General features: G+C 45.7%; 1 protein-coding gene across 11 annotated transcripts in view; it reads left to right on the top strand.

Annotated features, from left to right (window-relative positions):
* Window positions 1-22,825, top strand: part of HNRNPM (heterogeneous nuclear ribonucleoprotein M) — a 297,886-nt gene extending 275,061 nt beyond the window's left edge. Inside the window, exons 2-15 of one of the 11 annotated variants that reach the window (XM_053897380.1) lie at window positions 967-1,059; window positions 2,153-2,191; window positions 2,309-2,344; window positions 3,554-3,707; window positions 4,528-4,577; window positions 5,417-5,477; window positions 8,233-8,334; window positions 9,585-9,629; window positions 10,089-10,166; window positions 13,595-13,693; window positions 17,237-17,290; window positions 19,293-20,095; window positions 20,704-20,755; window positions 22,400-22,825. In XM_053897380.1, coding sequence (XP_053753355.1) covers window positions 982-1,059; window positions 2,153-2,191; window positions 2,309-2,344; window positions 3,554-3,707; window positions 4,528-4,577; window positions 5,417-5,477; window positions 8,233-8,334; window positions 9,585-9,629; window positions 10,089-10,166; window positions 13,595-13,693; window positions 17,237-17,290; window positions 19,293-20,095; window positions 20,704-20,755; window positions 22,400-22,563 — 1,815 coding nt within the window. In that variant the 5' untranslated portion in view covers window positions 967-981 and the 3' untranslated portion in view covers window positions 22,564-22,825. Of the gene's footprint in view, window positions 1-872; window positions 881-965; window positions 1,060-2,152; window positions 2,345-3,553; window positions 3,708-4,527; window positions 4,578-5,416; window positions 5,478-8,232; window positions 8,335-9,584; window positions 9,630-10,088; window positions 10,167-13,594; window positions 13,694-17,236; window positions 17,291-19,292; window positions 20,096-20,703; window positions 20,756-22,399 lie in introns of all 11 variants that reach the window. The other 10 variants (XM_019427956.2, XM_053897384.1, XM_053897377.1 and 7 more) reach the window with 10 other exon arrangements.
* The last annotated feature ends 380 nt before the right edge of the window (window positions 22,826-23,205 follow it).

The following is a 23,205-nucleotide window of genomic DNA, read 5'->3' as shown; positions in this document are numbered from 1 at the left end:
GAAAAATGTAACTGTATGGTGGCGTGGAATCGAATGAAATCAGGAAGGCAGTGAGTGCTCATGTTATAGTAGCTATGTTTGATTTTTGCCAAACATTTGAGTGGGGTGGGAGGGGATTTGCAAACGGGAGTCCCGCTTTTCCAAATGGCTGGCCAAAGAGCTTTTTGGTATTCTGTTTGGATGCCCAATTTGGATAACTGGGGACCAATAGCAGCATTGTCTCTTTGTTAACAGAGGAATTGGCTGTGTGTGAATTATGCATGGAATTTTAGCGGTGGTATATTAATGTAAAACGTGTGTTCTTGTCTAGAAAATGTTACTCTTGGTCGTTTGCTGAATTTGAAAGTTGTGTGAACCAAAGATTCCGAAAAGTTGCCTTTGTGCCAGTAAATTGTAAAACAATTATTAAAACCTGAATGTTTAAAATTGGCCTAGTTTAAAGAGAAAATTAAATTATTTTGTCGTGCAATAGAATGGCTTAGAATAATCAAAAGGATGAGCTTTAATTTACGGAAGGGATGGATTTAGGAGGAGTATGATAAGGAATTGATTTGAGTACAGAGAGAAGCAGATCTAAAGTTTGTGTGATTTCTTGGAGAACCTGAATTTAGGTCTGCTTATTACAACTTCAGCAGCTATAGTGCAATGCTGGTAATGTGCAGGCAGAGGAGGTAACAAGGAGCCCAGCTTTTAATAAGGAAGGCTAGGCGAGTCATTCCTGTGAGCTTCCCCTTAGAAGGGTTGATATAAAAACTAACCTTGTTATATAAATCGTATTTTTAATTTATATAATTGTCATTGGTATTTACTATGTTTTTCTTTTTTTTCCCTCTTTCCTTGCTCTTCTGACTGGTCTGTGGCTTCCTCCAAAGGGATGTGCGTAAGTATTGTCTAGTTACTTATTGGCAATTGAGCCTTCTCAATTGTAGGACCGGTTTCACTCATCTCCTTTTGGCTCTTCATAGCGTTGTTGAATTCAAGATGGAAGAAAGCATGAAAAAGGCTGCGGAAGTTCTAAACAAGCATAGTCTGAGTGGAAGACCACTGAAAGTCAAAGAAGTAAGCTCTTGAAACAATGTGGATATCATTTATAATTGTCGAGTTGTCCCCGTTTGGAGTTAGGAAAAGACAAAAATAATCCTTGACTGCATTTTACGGAGCAGACCAACCTGTTGTTTTTAATGAAGAGGGCCAGTCACAGGCTTCAGCAGTCAACTCCTGTAGGAACTTGGAATAATGATGGAGCACGTCCTGAGCAACTGCTGTCTTCCCGATGTCTGTGATTTGTCTTAGACCAGCCTACCTTGTTTTATTGATCAGGGGCACTTGGACTGAGCCCCTGGTTGGTGTATGTGTTTGTGGGTGTGTATGTGTGTGTGTGTTAAGGGATTCTACACCTAAAGTTTTACCCAGCCTGAACCCGATTTCTTAGCCCACCTTTTTTCTTTTTTAAAGCGAGTTTATCATTACTCAAATCCACTTTGGTATTTAATCCAAAGCAGATACCTTCTCTCCCTTGAGAAAGCGGGAAGTTTTTATGATTAAATCCCTCCCTTGTTTTTACCTTTCCTTCTTAGAGGAAGATTAATATATTCAGAGCTCAGAGAGTAGAGCACAGTAGGGGCTAAGGTTTCTTTGGGCTGAAGAGACACATGAAAGGGCAAAGAGTTCAAGACTAGTGTCAATGCCAGAGTTTCATACACCTGTCCAGACCTTACACGAGTCAGACGCCTGCATAACATGAAGGATGGAGTACCTCGGTGATCTAGAACTGCGTTTTCAAACTTTTGGAAAAATCACTGATGGGGTTAACAGAACCCCGTTGAAAATTAGTGAGATTCAACTATACCAAGCCTGTGAAGATCTTATTTCAGTCTGGAAGTGTTCTGTGTTCTATCAACTAATCTTGTCATCTGCCACTCAGTTCAACTGATAGCTAAATTTGACACCTTTCCTTTTGGCCTCGTTCCTTTGGCTGGAATTCTTCTAACCTGATGGTTGAGTTCGTTTGAATTTCTTGTTATAGATTTCAAGAAATACTTTTCCAAACAACCTCTCAATCTCTGGAGTTTTGGGAATATCACTTTTTGTGAGATCATGGTCTTAGTTGTCACTGGGTCAGTTAAATGTAACACTTTTGTGCTTGTTTTAGGATCCTGATGGTGAACATGCCAGGAGAGCAATGCAAAAGGTGATGGCTACGACTGGTGGGATGGGTATGGGACCAGGTGGCCCAGGAATGATTAATATCCCACCCAGTATCCTAAATAATCCTAACATCCCAAATGAGATTATCCATGCATTACAGGCTGGAAGACTTGGAAGCACGGTATTTGTAGCAAATGTAAGTAAACGGAAACATTGTCTAAGGTAGAAAAGTCAGAGCTTTATGATAGTTTTGTTAATATGTTATAAAAGTAGTTCTGATATTTGAGAAGAACAACTGAAAAGAGGGTTCTGCTGTCGTCTTCTTCTGTTTAAAAAACAAACATCTTTGAAGTTGGGCTTTGTCCCACAGTGACCCTGTAGTGATCAGTCACACAGGCTTGACCATGGTCCCACTGGGGTCATGTTCACTGGCTTTTGCTGGTTATAAAAGTGGCAGCTGAGTCTGCATTCCCTGCGGGTGCAGGCCAAAAAAGTATATGAACCAAGCTGACGTTCCATCCCTCCTCTTGTGTTTGGGATGAAAGATAATGCCTTTGCCATTTGCAAAGGGAAATATTTTTAAAGAAAAATGCATTGAGAAGGATGGTGGTAAACTTTAGCTGGGGAACAAAAAAGGTTTTTTTTTGTTTGTTTGTTTTTGTTTTTTTGTTTTTGGTTCAGAGTAAGCATTAATTTGAAAGGCATGAGGTGACTTAACCTGTTCTTCTGGAGAAAAGAGACAGTGACTAACAGTTAAGGCCAGGCTTCATAATCGTATCTGAAAAATTCTACTGTGGTGGGATAAGTCCTTGTGACTTTATTTATTTATTTATTTATTTATTTATTGTATTTATTTTTGAGAGAGAGAGAGAGAGAGTGAGCACGAGCAGGGGAGAGGGGCAGAAGGACAGAGAATCTCAAACAGGCTCCATGCTCAGCAAAGGGGCTCGATCCCATGACCGTGGGGATCATGACCTGAGCTGATATCAAGAGTCGACCCTCAACTGACTGAGCCATCCAGGCGCTCCTGTGACATTATTTAAAATAAAATAATAAAATAAAAAAAATTTTTTTAAATGTTTTTATTTATTTTCGAAGGAGAGAGGGAGACAGAGCATGAGTGGGGGAGGAGTGGAGAGAGAGGGAGACACAGAATTTGAAGCAGGCTCCAGGCTCTAAGCTGTCAGCACAGAGCCTGATGTGGGGCCCGAACTCACAAACTGTGAGATCATGACCTGAGCTGAAGTTGGACGGTTAACTGACTGAGCCACCCAGGCACCCCTGTGACGTTATTTTTAAATGTTTGTTTCCAACCAGAGCATATTGTGTTCAATATGTTACGGGTTCAAAATGTTTTTTCTTGAGATGTCTACATTGAGATTTTTCTCTCCTTTCTCTTGATTAGCTGGATTATAAAGTTGGCTGGAAGAAGCTGAAGGAAGTTTTTAGTATGGCTGGTGTGGTGGTCCGAGCAGACATTCTTGAGGATAAAGATGGAAAAAGTCGTGGAATAGGCACTGTTACTTTTGAACAGTCCATTGAAGCTGTGCAAGCTATATGTATCCTTTTATCAGAATTCAACTCTTGGTGAACAGTTTGGCCTTAAATATTGCATGAATAACACAGGTTTTTGGGGAGGAAGTGGTAACTGTGTGTGTATTTCCTAAATGACCATAGGGATTGCATTACTGTGGAATGTAAAAGTTGCCTGTGATGGAATTGATTCAGTACTGCATAAATAGAAAATAGGCACATGCCCGTGAGTGGTCTTTTCCAGTGTTCTCTTTTTAGAGTCTGGTTTGAAGGGAGAAGTCTAAAGAATACGCCACTGGAGAGAAATTCGGTTGTTATTTCACGTATAAGTCCTTGGCTGTATTTCTCCAATGGATTGACATCATTCTAGAAATACTTCTCTCTCTGATCCTAAGCTGGTTTCCCTGGAGTTTTATCTTTGTAGTCACAGCGGAGAATGCCACACATGAACACAGTCATTAAACTTGGACAAGACTTTTACTGTGTGTCTTACCCAGAAAACATGGTACTTGAAAAAATATATGGTACTTGGCCCATTGGACTCATACAAAAAACTGACGCCAGTACCTAAGAGGACGGTTTAGTGAGAAGTGTGGGGTTCTATGAGTGGAGCTCTACACCTAAGGAGTAAGCTGACACTTCCTTCCCTGTCCCTTGAGCTTTATTTATTGTTGCTTTTATGGTTCATGTAGAAACAAAGATTTTAAAAGTTTAATGAAGAACCAAAATTGCTCATAAATTCACTACTTAGAGGGGCTGGTAGCAGTTGGAGCATTTTTCTCTTCTGTGTTTCTCTCCTGTGCATGTTTTTAGAATTGCGAGAAATAGCCTTAATTGTAATATCAGCTATGTTTAACGGTCAACTGCTATTTGATAGACCAATGCACGTGAAAATGGTAAGTTAATAGGATCTCTTTCTCCATAATATATTCAAATAAGTCTAGCAGTAACCTGGGAATATTAAGAGTGTACATAGCTATTATACTATATTTATGGATCAGTCTAAGTTAAAAAAGTTGCAGTATGTTGAGCAAATCTATGGCAGAAACACAGCTCTTCAGATATATTTCCCTTTTGCACAGTTGCCTGTTAACTGACATGGTCAGGAGATCAGTTGAGTATCCTGCTCAAGCAAGTGATCAAGTTCAAAGAACGGTTATGTACATGGGGTTCTACTCTTCAGGGTATCTCATTATAATGTTTAGCATTTTATCTGTTGTGAATGTAATTAAGTCTTTGATTCACACAGCCTTTCAGGTTCTGTTGAAGCGCTTCATTATAAACATTATCCCTGCTTTGGCTGTGCCAGGATAATAGTGAATTAATACAAGCATGACTAGAATATGCTGAGGGCAATCTGGTGAGGGCTCAGATTCAAGAAGAAAATAAAGGGAACTGTAAAGGGATATTTTAGCTACTTTAAGCATTCAGTTTAGTTTTTTGAATAGATTATTGCTTTACATGGCTTAAAAAGCATGAAGATACAGGGTGAGAGTCTTTCCCTTACTTTGTGCCCAGGTCCCTTTCGTCCCCCCTAGTAACGTGGATGCATATTTTTGTCCTTCTTTTTACATAAGGGTGCAAGTACTCTGTGTGTTTCTTTTTGTACTTGTATGTTATTTCGTGGCATGGGTGGATCATAATTTAGCTAGTTCTCTGTCATTGGGAGTTGTTTCCATCTGTTGTTGTTGTAAGCTGTGCTTTAATACTGAGATTTACTCACTTTCTCTTTCAGGATGAGAGGGCCTTACCAAAGGGAGATTTTTTCCCTCCTGAGCGTCCACAGCAACTTCCCCGTAAGTGTCTCAGTATGGCTTGGTTTTTGAATTTGATCAGTACTGACCGGAGAACTACACTTACCCTTGAGCTTGCGCCATGTGATTCTGCAGTGCTCTTGATCATTCTTGAGGGAAAGGTTCAAAAAGGGGTTTGTGGTAATTTTCTTCCCCCTGTAGATTCTTCAGGGTGCAATACGAGCAGAGGGATTCACAACTTAGGAAGGGTGGTTAGGATTACTCTGTGGTGAGGCAGACTACATCCTCTAAGATGTAGTTGGGTGTTTTGAAAGTGTCCTGTGGAAGGAAGAACCAGAAACTGGAAAGGAATTAAAATCAGGTTGCCCGTGGGATCAGAAGAGATTGGTTAGCACAGTGTGGCTCAGCGTGGTTCTACTCTTAGGTATACGTCGAAGAACTGAAAACTGTGTCTCCATAAACGTTCATGTGGGTGTTCCTGGCACCGTGATTTCAGTTGATAAATGGATAGAAGTGGTAAATTTATATGATGGAGTATTACTCAGCCATAAAAAGGAACCAAGTACTGATACCTGCCACGGCGTGGATGCACCTTGATTCCATCTGTAGGAAATGTCCAAAAAAAGACAAATCCACCTACAGAAAGTAGATTAGTGGTTGCCAGGGGAGAGGGGTAAGTGGAGAGTTGTTTTTGGGGTGATGACAGTGTTTTGGAATTAGATGATGGTGATAGTTGTACGTACGAAAAATCGCTGAACTGTACACTTTGAATGGGGGCATCTTATGTGAAGTACGGTGATCCATATTTTTATATGGGGTCACGTGAAACATCCAGGTGAAAGTCTGTCCCGTGACAGGGAAGACTAGGTGACCAGTCACCTCAAAGATGGAAGTGGTGCATATTAGTGAAGCCTTAGGCCCTCTTTCTGACAAGCCCACAGGGCTGTGCGGAGCCTGGGCATAGGCAGCAGTGAGAGTGCTGGCCTCCAGCAGCAAGAAGGGCTGGGGAGTCCGTAGGAAGCATGGGAGTTAGGTGGCAGTGGGAGGGGAGGGGCTCGCTTGTGCTATGTTGGGAGAACTTCCTAGCAGATGAGGCAGTTGGGGTGGGTGTCTGTTTGGAGGGCCAGGGAGTGTCTCTGGTCTGGAGTGGGGACTCAGGCCTAAGGCCCAGCATCAGATGGATTGAATGAGAGCCTAGACAAGAACACTAACAGGAGTGCCTTTGTGGTTTAACATTATTGGAAGCATAAATGAGGCAGATTTCGAGGGGAGGTCAGAGGCTTCAAGAATAGATGGCTTAGTTGAAAATTTAATATTTTTTAGAGAAGTACCACATATCCTTGCCCTAATCAATGTGGTCACTTGCCGTGATCACTCAGGATCAGAGTGATGGCTCTTACTGACGTTTGTGCCTAGAGGAAGTGGGATGAGGGCTGTTTGAGAGCCTTGGCTGGCACACATTGGGCCCCAGGGAGCCCATTATCCATGACTCTTGGTCTCCCAACACATTTCAGAGGGTTGACTTCAAAATCTTCAGTCCCTTAGGGAGTAAGTAACCTTGGTGATCTCTCGCTTGCTGTTTCTATGCAGTTTAAAAACACTAGTCTGTTAAAACAGATTAAATATCTGGGAACTGGTATCAAGGTTCTTTTTAAGGTATTATTATTACTTTTAATGAACTTGGTTACCATTTAAAACCTGGTCTTGGTTTAAGCGTAGGGCAAGGTCGCTCAGAGCACCGCAGGTGTCTTGCACTGTCTGGTCTTGTTGGCTCTTTTGAGACCAGTCTGTATTCTTACATCCCTGCTTGTGTGTGTGGGCATGGAGTTGAGAGCGGACTGGGTATTGATCCACAGGTTGGGAAGCTTTCTGGGCAGAAGAGAACAGTAGTTTCATTGTTGCTACAACCACCTGTAGAGTCAGAATCGTGTATGCCCAGTGTATTAACTGGCTGGTTTATTCCATTGTTTTTTCTTGGGGAAAGTCCTTTGGGCTACCAGGTTGTGAGGTGGTGATTGGGCACATTTGCACTGCTGGCCACCCGATGTCCTTAATTGCCTTATTTATTTGTTTGTTTAAATTTATTCATTTTGGGAGAGAGCAAGCAGGGGACAGGCAGAGAGGGAGGGAGAGAATCCCAAGCAGGCTCTGCACTGTCAGCACGGAGCCTGATGCAGGGCTCGAACCCATGAAACGTTGAGACCAAGACCTGAGCTGAAACCAAGAGTCGGATGCTTAACCGGCTGAGCCACCCAGGCGCCCCTCCTTTTTAACCTTTTAAAAAATGTTTATTTTTGAGAGAGAGCATGAGAGGGGGAGGGACAGAGAGAAGGGGAGACAGAGGGTCTGAAGCGGGCTCCATGCTGACAGCAGAGAGCCTGATTTGGGGCTCAGACTCAAAAACCGTGGGATTACGACCTGAGCTAAAAGTCAGACGCTTAACTGACTGAGCCACCCAGGTGTCCCCTTAATTGCCTGTTGGAATTAAACATTTCTCAGTTTGAGATTTGGGGAAATGAATAAGTGTCTGTGATTCTTACATTTGAGTTCATAATTCTCTGTAATTTTCAATTGCTTTTGTTTTATACATAGCACAAACTCTAATCTGCAATTGCATATGAAAAGTTACGCCTCGAAAGGGATAGCTCCCAAAAGCCCTGGGTTTGCTCTTGGAGGTGGGTGGATTGGAATGGAGTGTGACATTTACAACGCAGTATAAACAAAGACTCTTTTTGCTTTGGAAGGTCATGGTTTTCTAAGTGGAATCTACACTTCCGACTTTCTCTTTTCCTTTCAGATGGGCTTGGTGGTATTGGCATGGGGTTGGGCCCAGGAGGACAGCCGATCGATGCCAATCACCTGAATAAAGGCATTGGCATGGGAAACATAGGACCCGCAGGTGAGAACTACAGTGTGCTTTGGAGATTTCTGGGGAAGTTAGTTTTTCAAATTATTGGGATAATTGGATGTTGAGTACTTCAAATGGAATAAAGATTTAATTGGGGCAGAATTTCTTCCTTACTCCTCTCTCATTCATTTTGATAAAAGCAGTATTTTGTGTTTTTACTGAATTGAATCCTCTTTTCTAAAGTTATACTTCTGCATTTTGTCCTTGCATGACCTTCTGAGCTGAGGTAGTTACGCTATTCGATAAGAGGAGGCAGGCCAGAGAGTTGGTCTTGCTCAAGGTCACATTATCAGTTAGTGACACACTGTAGATCTCCTGACCTGGGACTACAGCACTGCCGCAGTCTGTTACCCAGACACCCTTAGGCTCTTGCCTGATGGTGATAGTGGCTTGTAGGGGTGGGGGCATTGGCGGATACAAAAAAGCACAGGAGGGCCTCATTGCATGACAGCATAGCTGTCACAGGCCACAAAGACATAGTGTTGAGTGTTGTCTTTGTTCAAGATGATAAATAGCTAATGAATAAAAACTTTGTGGAGAATATACTTTATATTTTGCTGTTCAGCATTTTCATTCTGTGCAGTGAGGTGTTCATATACTGTTAAGAACGATTTCATTTTTTTGACCACAGACTTAACGGCTGTCTTTCTTGAAATCCTTTGAATTGCAGCCTGGATGCCCCTTCACTCCACTTCTGTCAGTTCTGCATATCCCTTGTCTCCCTCCCAGATTAAACTCTGGGCTGACCTCAGCACCCTCAGCCGTCACCTCAGCTGGCCCTGCCAGTCTGATGGCCACTCCCCTAGCACCTAAGAAGAAAGTCTGGTGTTTTTAGGAACTGCTTTTTATTTAGAGAATTTTATCTTTGAAAGGGGTTTTTAAATCTACTTATGTTCCCTAAAATAAGCTTATAAAAAAGTGCTCTCCACTTTGTACCTGGTTAGTTATATATCATGTTTAACGTGGTCTGATTTGGGTAGTTGTTAAAACTGTATGTGGACCCTACAGAATTTTGAGTCACGTGATTATTTTGTTAAAGACTAACGTTTCTTGGAATGTGATAGTGTGACAGGGGAGATGGTAGGACCGCTTTCCCCCTTTTCCTTGACAACTAAAATATACTCCTAATCAGGGATATTTTTTGTTCATTTGATGGTTTGGAATTTCCTGTGCTTTTTAAGTTCAAACGTTACTTACTACTTTGACATAATTTTAGTTTGCATTGACTTTTTCTTTTTAAGGAATGGGAATGGAAGGCATAGGATTTGGCATAAATAAAATGGGAGGTAAGAGATTTAAAATGAAGTACAAATGTAATCACTTTTAGGTATGGTTTTCTCTCACCTTTCCTCTTTCTTTTTCCTTAAGCCTTGCATGAATTCTCACTTTCGGTTTTCTAAAAGTTTGAGTCCAGAAATTAATTTTACCTGTCAGTCTTTCCTAGTGGGTATCTTGGCTTTTGGTCTGGCTTTCTCACTAACTAGCTCTGTGACCTTGGGCAAATCACTCCATCTCTCTGGGCCTCTTTTTACTTGTCTGTTGAGGGGGTGGATCAGATTAGCGTTTTGAAGATGGTGATTTCCAGGCAAGGGCACTAGCATTTTTTCCCCCCAAAGTCCTTACACTTGGTAAGGAAGTTCCTGGCAGAAAACACCCAAAGTGAAACTCATGAAAACATCTTTCTTTTCCTGATGAGTGTAAGCGGTCTCATTGGGATGGTGCTCAAATGTGGATATCTCTTGCAGGAATGGAGGGACCTTTTGGTGGCGGTATGGAAAACATGGGTCGATTTGGCTCTGGGATGAACATGGGCAGAATAAATGGTAAGACTTGGGTTTCCTTCCTGCGTGCACCTGCCCTCTGCTGGTTGTTGTCTCCTGGGCGACTGTGAGGCAGCACACCCATTTTTAATGAATAAGATTTGCCCCTTCCACTTCTCTTGATGAATCCAGTGTCTTTGAATTGCCTTATTTGAAATCATAAGTTTGTATTTCAGAAGCTAGACTTGCTGGTAGGTAAGTGTTAATCCCCTCAGCCACTGAACTGTGTTCTGAATCTCCCCAGTAATTAACCCAGAAAATTCTAGAGCTTTTTTATTGCCTCCAGCACTAGCAGGCATCCTGTAGACACATTTATGGTTATGTTTTGCACACTTTAAAATCATCTTCAAGTGTGAGGGATTAGTTTTAGTTTCTTTGGAGTTTTTGATCAAGTTCATCTGCTCTGAGAACTTGGAGTTGTGAGCAGAGACAGTGACTTAGCTCAGCATTTCCATAGTGAGAATTTTGGTGTATTTCAGATCTTCTGTCCCTTTCGACCCCTTAACAGAAATTCAGTGGTTTTAATTATCATTGTGACCGTGTGTTTTGTTCAGTCCTTGCAAGAACCACATGATTTGTAGGTACTTTTATCACCATTTCATCAGAAACTGAGGCCCGGAGAGTGACTTGCCTGAGGTCACATGGCTAGTGATATTGGGAGATGGGTCCCGGTATCTGGCGGATCCTGCCCTTCAGAACTGCCTTCCGCGTGGGCGTCAGCCCCTCCTCAGTGGGCCTGCAGAGTGTGCCTTGAGAAGCCCCACGGTCCGTCTTTCTGAAATTCTCTAGGGGTTGGTGGACTCTTTCACCCCCACCTGTGGGGATGAGGCTTCCCTTATACACATAAACTTCCCTGAGGAGGAAGGCCATTGAAGATTTGCATGTAAATGTTTCTTTTCTGACCTGCAGTGTCATTTAATGTGAAGTTCGAACTGGAGCAACTGAGAGTCTTACTAGGATGGACCTTGCTAACTGTCCAACTGGAAAGAAAGATACTTCTCATGAATAAACTGTCCTTCTCCATGGGGTTGTCTTGTTCTAGATAACGGTAAAAAGATGTAGGGAAGTCCTCACCAGTAGTCAGGAATGAAGGGACAGAGGCCTGAGTTTGCAGGGTGCTTTCAAGCCAGCCTATAGTTCATAACGTGTATGGGAATTTTAATAAAAAGGCTTGGAGGAGTCTGGCTTGGTAAATTAGTGTTTGCTCAAAACAGATGAGTCTTCAGGAAGGAGGTAACATTGTTGCTCTGAGGAGTGGAGTGATGTGACTTAGAGGCGGACGGATGGAAGTGAGCTGGGGCTGTGCCGAGCTGTGCGGGCAAAGTCCTTGGTAACCTGGCAGGTGGAAGGCAGCAGCCACAGTTCTGAGCCTGGTGATCAAAGGGTTCCGAGTGCAGATTCTCGTGGGGAGCAGCAGTGGAGGATGTGTTGTGATGCAGTGCTCTTAGATGTTCTCACCGTTCCATGTCATCCTCGACAGCAGAGAACAGGGACTTCTCCCACTTGAGCTGTGTTCTGGGATTTGAGTGAGTCAGCGTAATCACAGAGGGAAATTGATAAAGATGTTTTGGGTTTAATATTTAATTGGCGACTGTAATCCATCTGTTCTGGTCACAGGTGCTGGTATCAGACTGGCCCTGAGATTCTGATTTCTTATCAGTCAAAGTAGACGTCAAGTCCTAATAGAATGGATGCTTAGGAATTACAGATTAAAAAACCAAATCCCAAACAATGCTTTGATGCAATATTTGACAATGAAAACACTTCCATTTTGGGGGGATTACATTGGAATTCACAGGGAGTTCCCTGAACTACAGAGACTGCTGACAGTTGGGAAGATGACTTCTGAGGCTGTCGTCATATTACTGCCTGCCCATGACTTCCTTACCTCCAGGGGGCAGAGTGCTGCCGTCTTCATGCCCTATGATAGGGATTAAAGGAGTGCAGCAGAGCTCTGTCTGTTACGGTGCCAGTGTGGGACTTCTGCTATGCCTGCCACATGCAAGCTCACACAAGTTAGTTACCTTTTCAGCAGATGGCATGCCACCAACCTATGACCTTCAGTTGGGTCTATTCACACTATGAATAGCACGTCTGCCATTGCTAAGTGAGGCATTTCTAATTCATAATGCTAGCCTGCTTCCACATCTTCAGTAGACTTATTTCATTGAAAGTATAAGGGCTTGAGCTGCATATAACCAATTTTGGCAGTTGCACAATTGAAGGCGATTGTTTGCCTGATTTCTAAGGAGCAAGAGTAATTAGGTTTGTTTTTTGTTTTGTTTTGTTTTGTTTTGTTTTTAATTTTTAACGTTTATCTATTTGAGAAACAGAGAGAAGGAGAATCCCAAGCAGGCACCATGCTGTCAGCACAGAGCTGGATGCAGGGCTCGATCTCACGAACTGTGGGATCATGACCTGAGCTGAAACCTGGAGTTGGATGCTTAACTGACCGAGCCACCCAGGAGCCCCAAGACCTTTGTTTTATTTTAAATTTAAAATTTTTTTTTTTTTTTTTTTAACATTTATTCCTTTTTTGAGAGAGAGTGAGCGGGGGAAGGACAGAGAGAGAGGGAGACACAGAATCCGAAGCAGGCTCCAGGCTCTGAGCTGTCAGCACAGAGCCTGATGTGGGGCTTAAACTCATGAACTGTGAGATTATGATCTGAGCCGAAGTCGAACGCTTAACCGACTGAGCCACCCAGGTGCCCCTGTTTTTTTTTTTTTTTTTTTTTAAGGCATTGCAAAACGTAACTCTTGCTGTGAATGTAGAAAAAAGTAATGAAGTTACCAGTGTCCTTGTGTAGAGGAGACCACTACAGTTGATCCTGGAGAAAGCATGTTATACTGCAGGGATGTTTCTGGATTCTCCTTGGATGTGGTTGTGTTAGGAGAGTTTGGGTTTTTGCATTGGGTTTATAGGTTCCAGCCTTTGCCTCATCCCATAGCAGGCAGGTGGCCTTGGTCAGGTTAGCAAGTCATTTGAGCCTTAGTTTCTTTGTAAAAGGGCCATCCATGATGGTGGGGGGTGATAGAGGTGTGCAGGCTGTTGGGCGGATTCCGCGGACTGCTGGCGCCCCCCGGAACGCTGTGGGTGGGGCGGGGTGCTTGGGAAGTAACCGAGAGCTGGAGCTGCTGCTTCCTGTGATACAGCGTGGATGCAGCCCATTGCTGTAGTGGCTTGGTGTAGCCACCGTGTGACTAATGAAAGTCATCAGTTAGTCTTTGGTGGATTGAAGGTAGGTGGTTTGCAGGGACTCACTTGAGGTGAGAGGACCTTTGTAAGGAATAAGGGATGAGTGGTAGTTTCTCCTAGAAAAAGTAAGCGTGCTGACTTGGTGCTGGCTGCTGTGTGCCTGTAATTTGTTTTATTCATGTCTGAAGCACAGAGGGATTCCTGGAAAGGCCTAGGGTAACGATTTCTTCCACAGAGATGAAGCGTGGCTTGGGTGGAGGATTTGAGAGAGACTTTGCCAGAAACAAGATGGGAATGTTGCGAAGCTCTGGACAGCCCCATGGCAGAGGCGTGGGTAAGAAGGCCCCACGTGAGCGGGGCTCATGCTCAACTCAGAGGTTCTTTCTTAAGCAGAGTCTGCTATCTTTCCATCGTCTTTTAAAACATTGTTTTCTGGACTTAGGTAAAAGCTTTTGGTCCTTAAATTTTTTATTCGTATCAATAGCACCAGTTTCCTTGATAGTCTTTTCAAATGGCTTCTTTGGCTGCATCGGTATAAGGTGTTTGCTTGCCGAGGGAGTTAGAGCTGCTGCATTTACACCACGCTGGCTATCTAGTGCGGTGGTAGTGGCTCCTGAGGCCCTGCCGAGCGGGGTGTGAGTCCCCTTGTCCAGGGCGCCATGGTGCTCTGGTTAGCGGACGGTGTGGTGTGATTGCTGACGCCTTTACAAGAGGCCTCAGGGAACTAGAGAAGTGTTCTGGTGCTGGAAGGCCTGGAGTATTGGGCCTAAGTGCAGAGAAACTTTCGTTTCAGTTTTGGTTGCATTGCCCGGAGTGTCTCTCCCTTCCCTGCTGTTTTGAGTTTAGATGTTTCTGAGAATCTGTCAGCTTAGTTCTTTGTTAGTATGACGCAAAGAGATTGTCCATTTCTGCGCTGTTAAGTTTGTTTCTGTCCAAGCAGAGTTGGAGCATCGGTCCGCGCTCCTCCCCCGTCTTTACCTGCTTCTCATTCTGTGCAGATGTGAGGCTGCTAGGTGGCTGCCGCAGAGGGCTCAGCCTCTGTCTTTAGGGGACCCATTGAGTTAGGTGTGAGGTTTTAGGCTCCTTTTTGTCTTGTTTGTGTTAGTTGTATTCTTAGAATTTATGAAGGCTGTAGAAAGATTCATCATCCAGTTCATCAGTGAGACAAGATTCTTCTGTGGATTATCTCTGGGACTCCCGTCCTCTTTGTGTTTGTGTTCTCCATGGAAACCAGGAACTATTAGAAACTGTTTTCCTTTTACTCTGAGTTTGGGGAGACTTCTATGTCTTTTTCCCTCCCCGCATGTGAAGTAGCTGGAAGGACTGACTTTCTTGTGTCTTACCAGGCGGGTAGTGACGATTTACTTTTTTTTTTGTATGTTTGATATGACTGTCTATAACTTTATTCTAGATTATTTCAGATTTGTAGAACTTGGGGGATGAATTCATTATCTGTATGCGACTAGGTCAGTTAAAAGTTTCTTACTGTCTGACTGGCTTTGCTTTTTGTGTCATGGAATGGCCGGGTGTTTTGTTTTTATTTATTTTTTTATTAAAAAAAAATTTTTTTTTTTTTTTTGACATTTATTTTTGAGAGAGAGAGAGAGAGGGAGACACAGAATCTGAAACAGGCTCCAGGCTCTGAGCTGTCGGCACAGAGCCCGATGCAGGGCTTGAACTCCCCAACCACGAGATCATGACCTGAGCTGAAGTTGGACACTTAACCGACTGAGCCACCCAGGTGCCCCAAGAATGGCTGGGTAGTTTAAAAAACGTGTGAAAACTTACAGTCCTTTGGCTGCAAGTAGCGATTTGTGGATAGTGAGGTGAGAAGAACAAGATGGCACATGGCTTTGCTCCCACAGGCACTTGTTCCTGCCCTGAGCCTTTAATCCTTTGCCCCTCTGTGGTGCCTGTCACCTCCGTGATGAGGCTGGCAGCCTTCACCTCGTTTCTCGCAGAGGTGCGGGAGGTGGATCTGGTGAGGTCGTTACTTCTCGTGGCAGCAGGAGAGTCTTCTGTCCTGACCTGAATAGAAGTGTCACCTTGTAGGCCTTGCTGTCTCCTGCTACTTTGCCATCCCTCCCTTGTCTCTCTGTGCTGAGGCCTTGCACAGTGACAGGGGCAGGAGCAGAGGGCTTTGTTCTGGAATTTCTGTTGCTCCTTGTGGTCAGACCCACTTTAGTAAAAGCGTCTTTGTACCAAATAAGTTTAAGTTGGGTTTTCAGACTATGATTTTTTTTTTTTTTTTTTTAAATATTCAGTTCTTGATCCCCCCCCCCCCCCCGCAAGTGGAATCATTTTGGTGGTATTTTCTGTAGGGCCTCCCCATTCATTGTCCCTTCTATCAAGGCAGTAGATCTTTGCCCTGGTTTCTGCAGGCCACTGTACTTGGTGGTACAGGGAGATAGTTGTGTGTTTCTTGATCTCGAAGGAGGTGATGGCAGCTGTGGAGGTGATGCCCAGTGGCTCAGGGCAGCACCAGAGGCCCCTCTGGTAGAAGAGGCCTAGTGAGGGTGCCAGTGGAAATGTTGGTTCCTTGGCCCTTGGCAGCCATGTGAGCACCACCCAAAGGTGATCATTTTCTCTCTGTGTTAAGATTTGAAAAAGCACTGCTCTCGGTGGTTGATAGAAGTGTTCTGTTCAGAGAGCATGGGATCCAAGCAGGAATACAAAAAGATGAGTGCAGGAGATGTGGTTTAAGCTGGAGGGGCTGGGTTGGGTGTCTGAGAGGGTTCAGCATAGGTAGAGGGTGTGCTGGCAGATAAAGAGGGCTGACAGCATCAGATGCAGAGGTTTGGAGGTGAGGGTCTACCTGGGGTGGAGAGAACAGGTTCAAGTTATAGGACAGGGAGGTCTTTGCCCATGAAAAGAATTTTTCCTTTCTCTTTAACAGTGGTGGGCTGATTGTGAAGGATGTGTGCAGGAATAGTTTGATCTAAGTGCCGTTTTAGGAAGGTGAACCTAGGCCTGGGTATGCTGAGCAGGATCACAGGTGTCACGGAAGAGTAAGTGAGCCCTGTGCTTGCAGGCTGGAGGTGTGTTGTTTCTTGCAGGCTGGAGGTGTGTGCTTCCCTGTGTCCTTCCTTTAGCAGGTAGCACCAGAAACAGCTGTGGGCTCAGGGTTACTCTCTGCGGTCATGGGCCTAAAATGAGATGCGCAGACAGACTTTAAAGAGGTTCGGATGAATTGTTGGCAAGCAGGCGACAGTGTTTTCTCCTTTGGACGAGGTGTTGGATGAGTTTTGGATGTGTTGGGGGTTTTATTTTCCTGAAGCTGTGTCACTTTAGTCAGCATCACCCCCAGCTCCTTCCAGGTGGGGCTGGTGGGCTCAGCTTGCTGGAGTCCCTGCACGACTTAATGAGGTGACGCTTCAGTGCTGCGGGCAGTTGCGGCTGCGTTTCAGGGTTTGGGCAGCGAGTGTAAGTAACTACAGCTTTAGTTTGCTCTAAAGGACAACCATGAGGTGTTGGTTGGATCTGGGAGGATGAGCGCAGGCTTCAGTGGGAGCGCTGAGGGTCTGGACTGCTTTAGAAAACTGCTGCTGGCCCCATTCTTGCTCTGACTTCCTCAGTTTCAGTTCATTGGTGCACCCTGGTCTTCCTTAGCTCTGCTGGATGCATTCCCAGATGGTGTTGCCAACTGGGCCTCAGACTCTGGAGCTACATGGGATCCTAATATCATGACCCATCATCAAGGACTTAACAGTTTTCCAGTAAAATGATCTTGTCTCTGTGTGTGTGTTTCTTAACCCCTTCCCCTGTCCCTTGTTTTATTTTTAAATTAGTAATATTCTTACTCTGGAATCTGTAATAAACAAGTTTCTGTTACCATAGAGAAATTTGGCTAATTTTTTTTTCTTCCTGATTTCCTTAGAAATCCTAAGTAATGCACTGAAGAGAGGAGAGATCATTGCAAAGCAGGGAGGAGGTAGGAAACGCTTAGTTTTGATGTTTTGATTTTTAGAATAGGCTGTTATTAACGGGGATAGTAGAGTGTAGTGGTGAAAAGCACGGGCTCTAAAATAGACTGCCTGGGTGGGAACCAGCTCTGTCTCTTCCTAGCTGTGTGACATTTGGCAAGTTACTGAACCTCTGTTTTGCATACTGTAAAATGGGAATATACTGGTACCTACCTCATAGGGTTGTTGTGCAGAGTAAATGAATTAATGCATAGAAAAGTGTGCCTACTAAGTGCTATGTAAGCATTGGCCATTGTCGTTATAATGTCCGTGTAATTTGGGGGTTTGTTTTAAATACTATAAAATTACAAATTCCTGAAAGTAAATACTTAATTATAAAAGCCTACTATACTACTTCCATACCTAACAAATAATTACTAAAGTATTTATATGTACTCTTACTAAGATTCAAAAAATTATAAAGAAAGTAAATCTCTGCAATTTCACTGCCCTGTGATGAGTATTGTAAACATTTTGGAATATATGCTTCCATTAATGTGCTTTTTTTTAATGGGTAGTTAAAACTAAATGTACTTTTTCAGCTTGATTTCCCCCGCCCATGGCTCTGAGTGTTTTGACATTTCCTTGGTTACTCCACTTGCTGGTTATTTCTGTGGTGTGCTGATTCTAGAACTCCACGTGGGCACCGTTTTTTCCTAGTTCTCTGCTACTGTTGGCATCCGGGGAGTCAGCCTGATTTCTGATCCTCTTGAGCATGCTGCCTACCCTTTCTAGTTATCTTACTTTTAAAAAAAAAATAGTTCCTAAGAAATTTCTGCTTTGGAAGTCAGTATTTGTAAAACCGTGTTTATGTTTTGCCACTCGGTGTGCTGTTATTAACTGTTACTAAGGAAACGGGCATGGAGAAGTGGAGTGACGTGAGGTCACTCTGTCCGTTAGAGACTCACTTACAGAAACTGAGTTTCCTCTTGATTTACATGTCGCACCGGGCTGCTCGGATCAGTAATGGGCTGGCTGTGGGCTCAGCTGCCCTTCATCACAGGCAGGTGGTGCTGGTGGTGGTGAGGTGAGGGGGGATCCTTAGGCTCTGCATGTGGAAAAGCGGTGGGCAGTGGCCTTGGTGGTGGAGCCAGACCCTCCTTGTCCAGAGTTATCGGCCGTCACAGGGTCCTGCTGGCAGGGACCTGCCAGCATGTGTCCAGCTGAACCGTGGCACTGAGAACTGACCTCAGGCTGTTTGTAGAATCCACTCTGCAGTGCCATCGACTTCTTTCCTTGAAAGCCAGCAGAGTAGTTACACATAAGTCATTCAGTGGTTTTCCTCACAGAGTAAGGTTCCCCGGAAGTGGGTGTCTGTTCGTCTAGACATAGAGGATCTATGCTGGTGTTTGTTTTCTTTATCTCAGTAATTATGTGGCCGCTTACTAGCTTCTTTATGCCTAGAGGTGCTAAGGAAATTCAGCCAGACTGGCCACCAGCATGCATCTGAGAGAGGGATGAGCTGGGAGAGGATAAAGGTTGTGAGGGATTTGAATTGTCCCATACAATTCAAGTAAATCCATTACACTGGCTGACTGAGGGGGGGTTTTGGAGCTTCCTCCCTTGAGAGCATTTCTCAGTGTCTGGTGGTGGGAAGAGCTCAGGTTCTCTGAAATTGACCACCGTGGCTCACAGAGCTAGTTTACGAGTTCTAGAACTTCCGAAGTAACGTGGAGAACATTTTTTGACACAGGTGCTCCAGGGTGGATTTTTGTCCCTTTTTAAATTTTATTATGGACATTTCAGCTGTGGCACAGAAATAGGAAGAATGGTGTCCTCGCTACCCTGCCTTAACAGTTGTCCACATTTGAGGGGTGTCTCATGATAAATTGTCGTGGGACTTAATTCCTGAACTGTGGTTGAGTTTGTGGAGTGCCCCGGTCTCTGTACCCAGGTCACCTTTCTGGCGTGGTGCGTGCACGTAGCGTGCAAGTCCCTGATATCTGCCTGTGTTTTGTGTCCTTGTTTCAGGTGGAGGTGGAGGCAGTGTGCCTGGGATCGAGAGGATGGGCCCTGGCATTGACCGCATTGGGGGTGCCGGCATGGAGCGCATGGGCGCAGGCCTGGGCCATGGCATGGATCGAGTGGGCTCCGAAATTGAGCGCATGGGCCTGGTCATGGACCGCATGGGCTCAGTTGAGCGCATGGGCTCGGGCATCGAGCGTATGGGCCCACTGGGCCTCGACCACATGGCCTCCAGCATCGAGCGCATGGGCCAGACCATGGAGCGCATCGGCTCCGGAGTGGAGCGCATGGGTGCCGGCATGGGCTTTGGCCTCGAGCGCATGGCCGCGCCCATCGACCGCGTGGGCCAGACCATTGAGCGCATGGGCTCTGGTGTGGAGCGGATGGGCCCTGCCATCGAGCGCATGGGCCTCAGCATGGAGCGCATGGTGCCCGCAGGCATGGGGGCTGGCCTGGAGCGCATGGGCCCTGTGATGGATCGCATGGCCACCGGCCTGGAGCGCATGGGCGCCAACAACCTGGAGCGCATGGGCCTGGAGCGCATGGGCGCCAACAGTCTCGAGCGCATGGGCCTGGAGCGCATGGGCGCCAACAGCCTGGAGCGCATGGGCCCCGCCATGGGTCCGGCCCTGGGCGCTGGCATTGAGCGCATGGGCCTGGCCATGGGTGGCGGTGGCGGTGCCAGCTTTGACCGCGCCATCGAGATGGAGCGAGGCAACTTTGGAGGAAGCTTCGCAGGTTCCTTTGGCGGAGCTGGAGGCCATGCTCCTGGGGTGGCCAGGAAGGCCTGCCAGATATTTGTGAGAAATGTAAGTGGCTCTTGGGCAGGTTCTTGGTGGTGGTACGCACAGAAGGGGAGGGGGCGGGTCGAAGTCAGGGGGGTGCCCCCAGGAGGGGAGCAGAGTAGCAGCACAGAAGGCCACCTTGCCACTGTCCCCAGGGTTTGGTGCTGGTAGGATCAGGGCAGAACGTAAGAGCACGCGGTATGTGTGCAGCAGGAGCCGGGGCTTCTCGGACTGCTGGGTGGAACCGACCGTGAGCTCGGGAGCCCTAGCTGCTTGATTCCCTTGGCTTGAAGGGCCGCTGTACCTGGGCGTGGCAGACCGAGGGATAAAGGGCTGTGTCTAAATTCTCTTTCTGCCAGATTGGCCACCTTCAGCTACTGTCGAGTGGTCTGTGGGCCGCTCACCATAGGCGACTGCATTTTCTGCACGTTGAACAAGGAAGTGTACTTGGTGTGCTGGTTTAGAACCTCGTTCCAGGCAGGCTTGTTTTGTTCTCTGCTGATCATCTCAGTTTGAGATGTTTCTTGGTGCAGCAAGAACCACTCCCCCCGCCCCCAAGAGACCCTGAGGTTTATGCGTTAGGGTGTTAGGATTTGGTTGTGTCACTCATCAGTTTCTCCTTTTCCCTTTAGCTCCCATTTGATTTTACATGGAAGATGCTAAAAGACAAATTCAACGAATGTGGTAAGTGTTTGAGAAAAGGCTTTCTAGGTGCTTCCGTGTGTTGTGTGGCCTCCGAAGTCTTAGCTTGTTAGTGATGCACTTGAGGGGTGAAGCAAAGCTCCCATCCTGGTCTTCACTGCCACTTGCCATGACTCGCGACTGATGGGACTTGCCATTTTTCTGCCTGTGCAGATAGTCAAGCCAGCTGTTGGGTTTCCTTTTATGTGTCAGACACTTCTCACCTGTGTTCTCATTTCAACCTCATTCTTCTATGGTTTTTGAAAGGAGGTGATGTCCCCATTTTACAGATGAGTCAGGCAGTCACGTTCCCAAAGTCACATGGCTTCTAAGTGACAAAGCTGAATAAAACAAATACTGATCCGAGGTTGCTTTCTACCACAGCACTGTTGGTTCATGCCTCAGAGAGCACTTGCCCAGGAGTTCCCAGGGGTGAGTGTGTGTGTGTGTGTGTGTGAATGAGGCCTAGGGGCTCTGGTTTCCCGGCACACCAGGCCACCATTTGGTTCGCTTTGTGGCCAAAAGGAAGTGAAGTTGTCACCGGGTGAACCCCTGCTCCTCACTCACATCACCTCTGGTTTTTTAACCCTGTCAAGTGGGAGCCCCAGGCCTAAGCCAGGAGTCTGGGCGGTTTGCTGGGTCAAGGCTTCCTCAGCGTCTTTACTCATTTCCTGTTTCAGTGTTGGCTCAGATTGCACCACTTTGCTGCTTCTCCTGGTTCTTCTCTTGGGGCAGCTGTTGAGCCATAGCACGCCCTCGTGCCCTCTCCCCACTCCTCAGTTTCCACATTGTACAGTAGGCAGTCTGAAAAGTCAGATCGGATCATGCTGCTCTCCGGCCTGAGAGGCCCGGAGGTACCCGGCTGCCAAAAGAGAAACTCACCAGCCCCTTGGCAACTTAGTCCCTCCTCTTTCATCTCCTTTCTCCTTCCTGTTCCTGAACCCTGAGTTGCAAGTGCCATTTTTCAGAAGTGCTTTATTTTCGAGCTGGGATGGCAAGAGCCTTCCTTCTGGTGAAGGTCTTTCAGAACTTTCTGCTGAGAAGCCCTGGAGATGTTGACCTTCCCTCAGGCTGAGTTAATGGCTCTAGAAACGTGGGTCCCTTAGCACAGGCTGCATGGTCCTGTCCTTTGCTCTTCCCCCTTACAGACTTGTTTCATGGTGCTTGACACATACCTGGATGCTTAATCAGTGCTTGAATAAATAATGTGCAACCCACTTCCTAATTAGGATGCAGCTTCTATCTGAACAGTACAGAGTGTCCATTGTATCATGATGGCCTTGCACATGTGGCGTGGGGTCCTGAAGCCCAAGCCTCTGCAAAATTCACCTATAAAGTTGGCTGCACACGGCCCCCCTCTTAACTTTCTCGAGCGTAAGGGTATGCGCGTGTGAAGCTGCCAGGAGGTCTTGTCGCGGGCCGGTCCGATTATTGTCCTTTGGCAGAAGAATGGCAACGTGGCTTGAGGGCCATCGTCTCTGGGTTCCGGCTGCTGCGTTCTGAGCATTCGTGTGCCAGGGCCGCTCTCCCTTTTGACTCTGTCCACCGAAATCCAACAGGTGATCTGGACTGAGTGGAGCCCAGACTGAGGCTGAGCTCTGGGTTTGCCTGATGAGTTGTGGTCTCTTCTTCCCTCCCTGTGCCCAGGCCACGTGCTGTATGCCGACATCAAGATGGAGAACGGGAAGTCCAAGGGGTGCGGTGTGGTTAAGTTTGAGTCGCCAGAGGTGGCTGAGAGAGCCTGCCGGATGATGAATGGGATGAAGCTGAGTGGCCGAGAGATTGATGTTCGAATTGATAGAAATGCTTAAGCAGTTGCCTTTTTTAAACATCGATACCAGACCTCTGAATTTGTATTTTTTCTTGTTAACCATTTTAATTTGTTGGCTGGATGTATAAAGATGTTTAAAAAATTCAGTTGCTTTTTGGGGTAATTTGAATTACTTTTTTAATGACTGGGGTTCCATTTGACTGTTTGCATTGAGATTGCAATGTGCGCAATTTTTTTTGTAGTTGTGGCATCTTGTTGACATCGAATATGACTTTGATAATAAATACCAGTTCCTGAAAAGACGCTTGCTTTTTTTGCGTGTGTGTTGTGGGGCCTCCACCTGAGGTTTGGGGAGCTAGAACCAGTCTTCCTTCTACCCTTGGAGCTCTGGCCACTGGGGGTCGCATCCCCATCCTTGCTGTGTGTGTGGACGCCGATGGGGGGAGGACATGGGCCTCAGCCGCTTCAGGAGAACTCTCTGGAAACTGAGCGGACTTGGATTCTCCAGTGCTGGCATGCACTTGGATGTTAGTGGTTCTGAAAGCCGCCATCCCCCCTCCTTGCTTACAGTTACTCTTTGGGGCGTAGACATCGTGTCAGGCTCATTTCCAGTTTGGCTTTTGTCGTAGTCTACTTCGGGCGCTATAACAAAGGTACCATAAACTGGGCGGCTTAAACACAG

Source organism: Panthera pardus, unplaced genomic scaffold (genome assembly GCF_024362965.1).
Source record: "Panthera pardus isolate Hobbes unplaced genomic scaffold, ASM2436296v1 HiC_scaffold_8, whole genome shotgun sequence".
Lineage (NCBI taxonomy): Eukaryota > Metazoa > Chordata > Mammalia > Carnivora > Felidae > Panthera > Panthera pardus.
The sequence above is the reverse complement of the archived record's forward strand: the minus strand, read 5'-3'. Positions and strand labels throughout refer to the sequence as shown.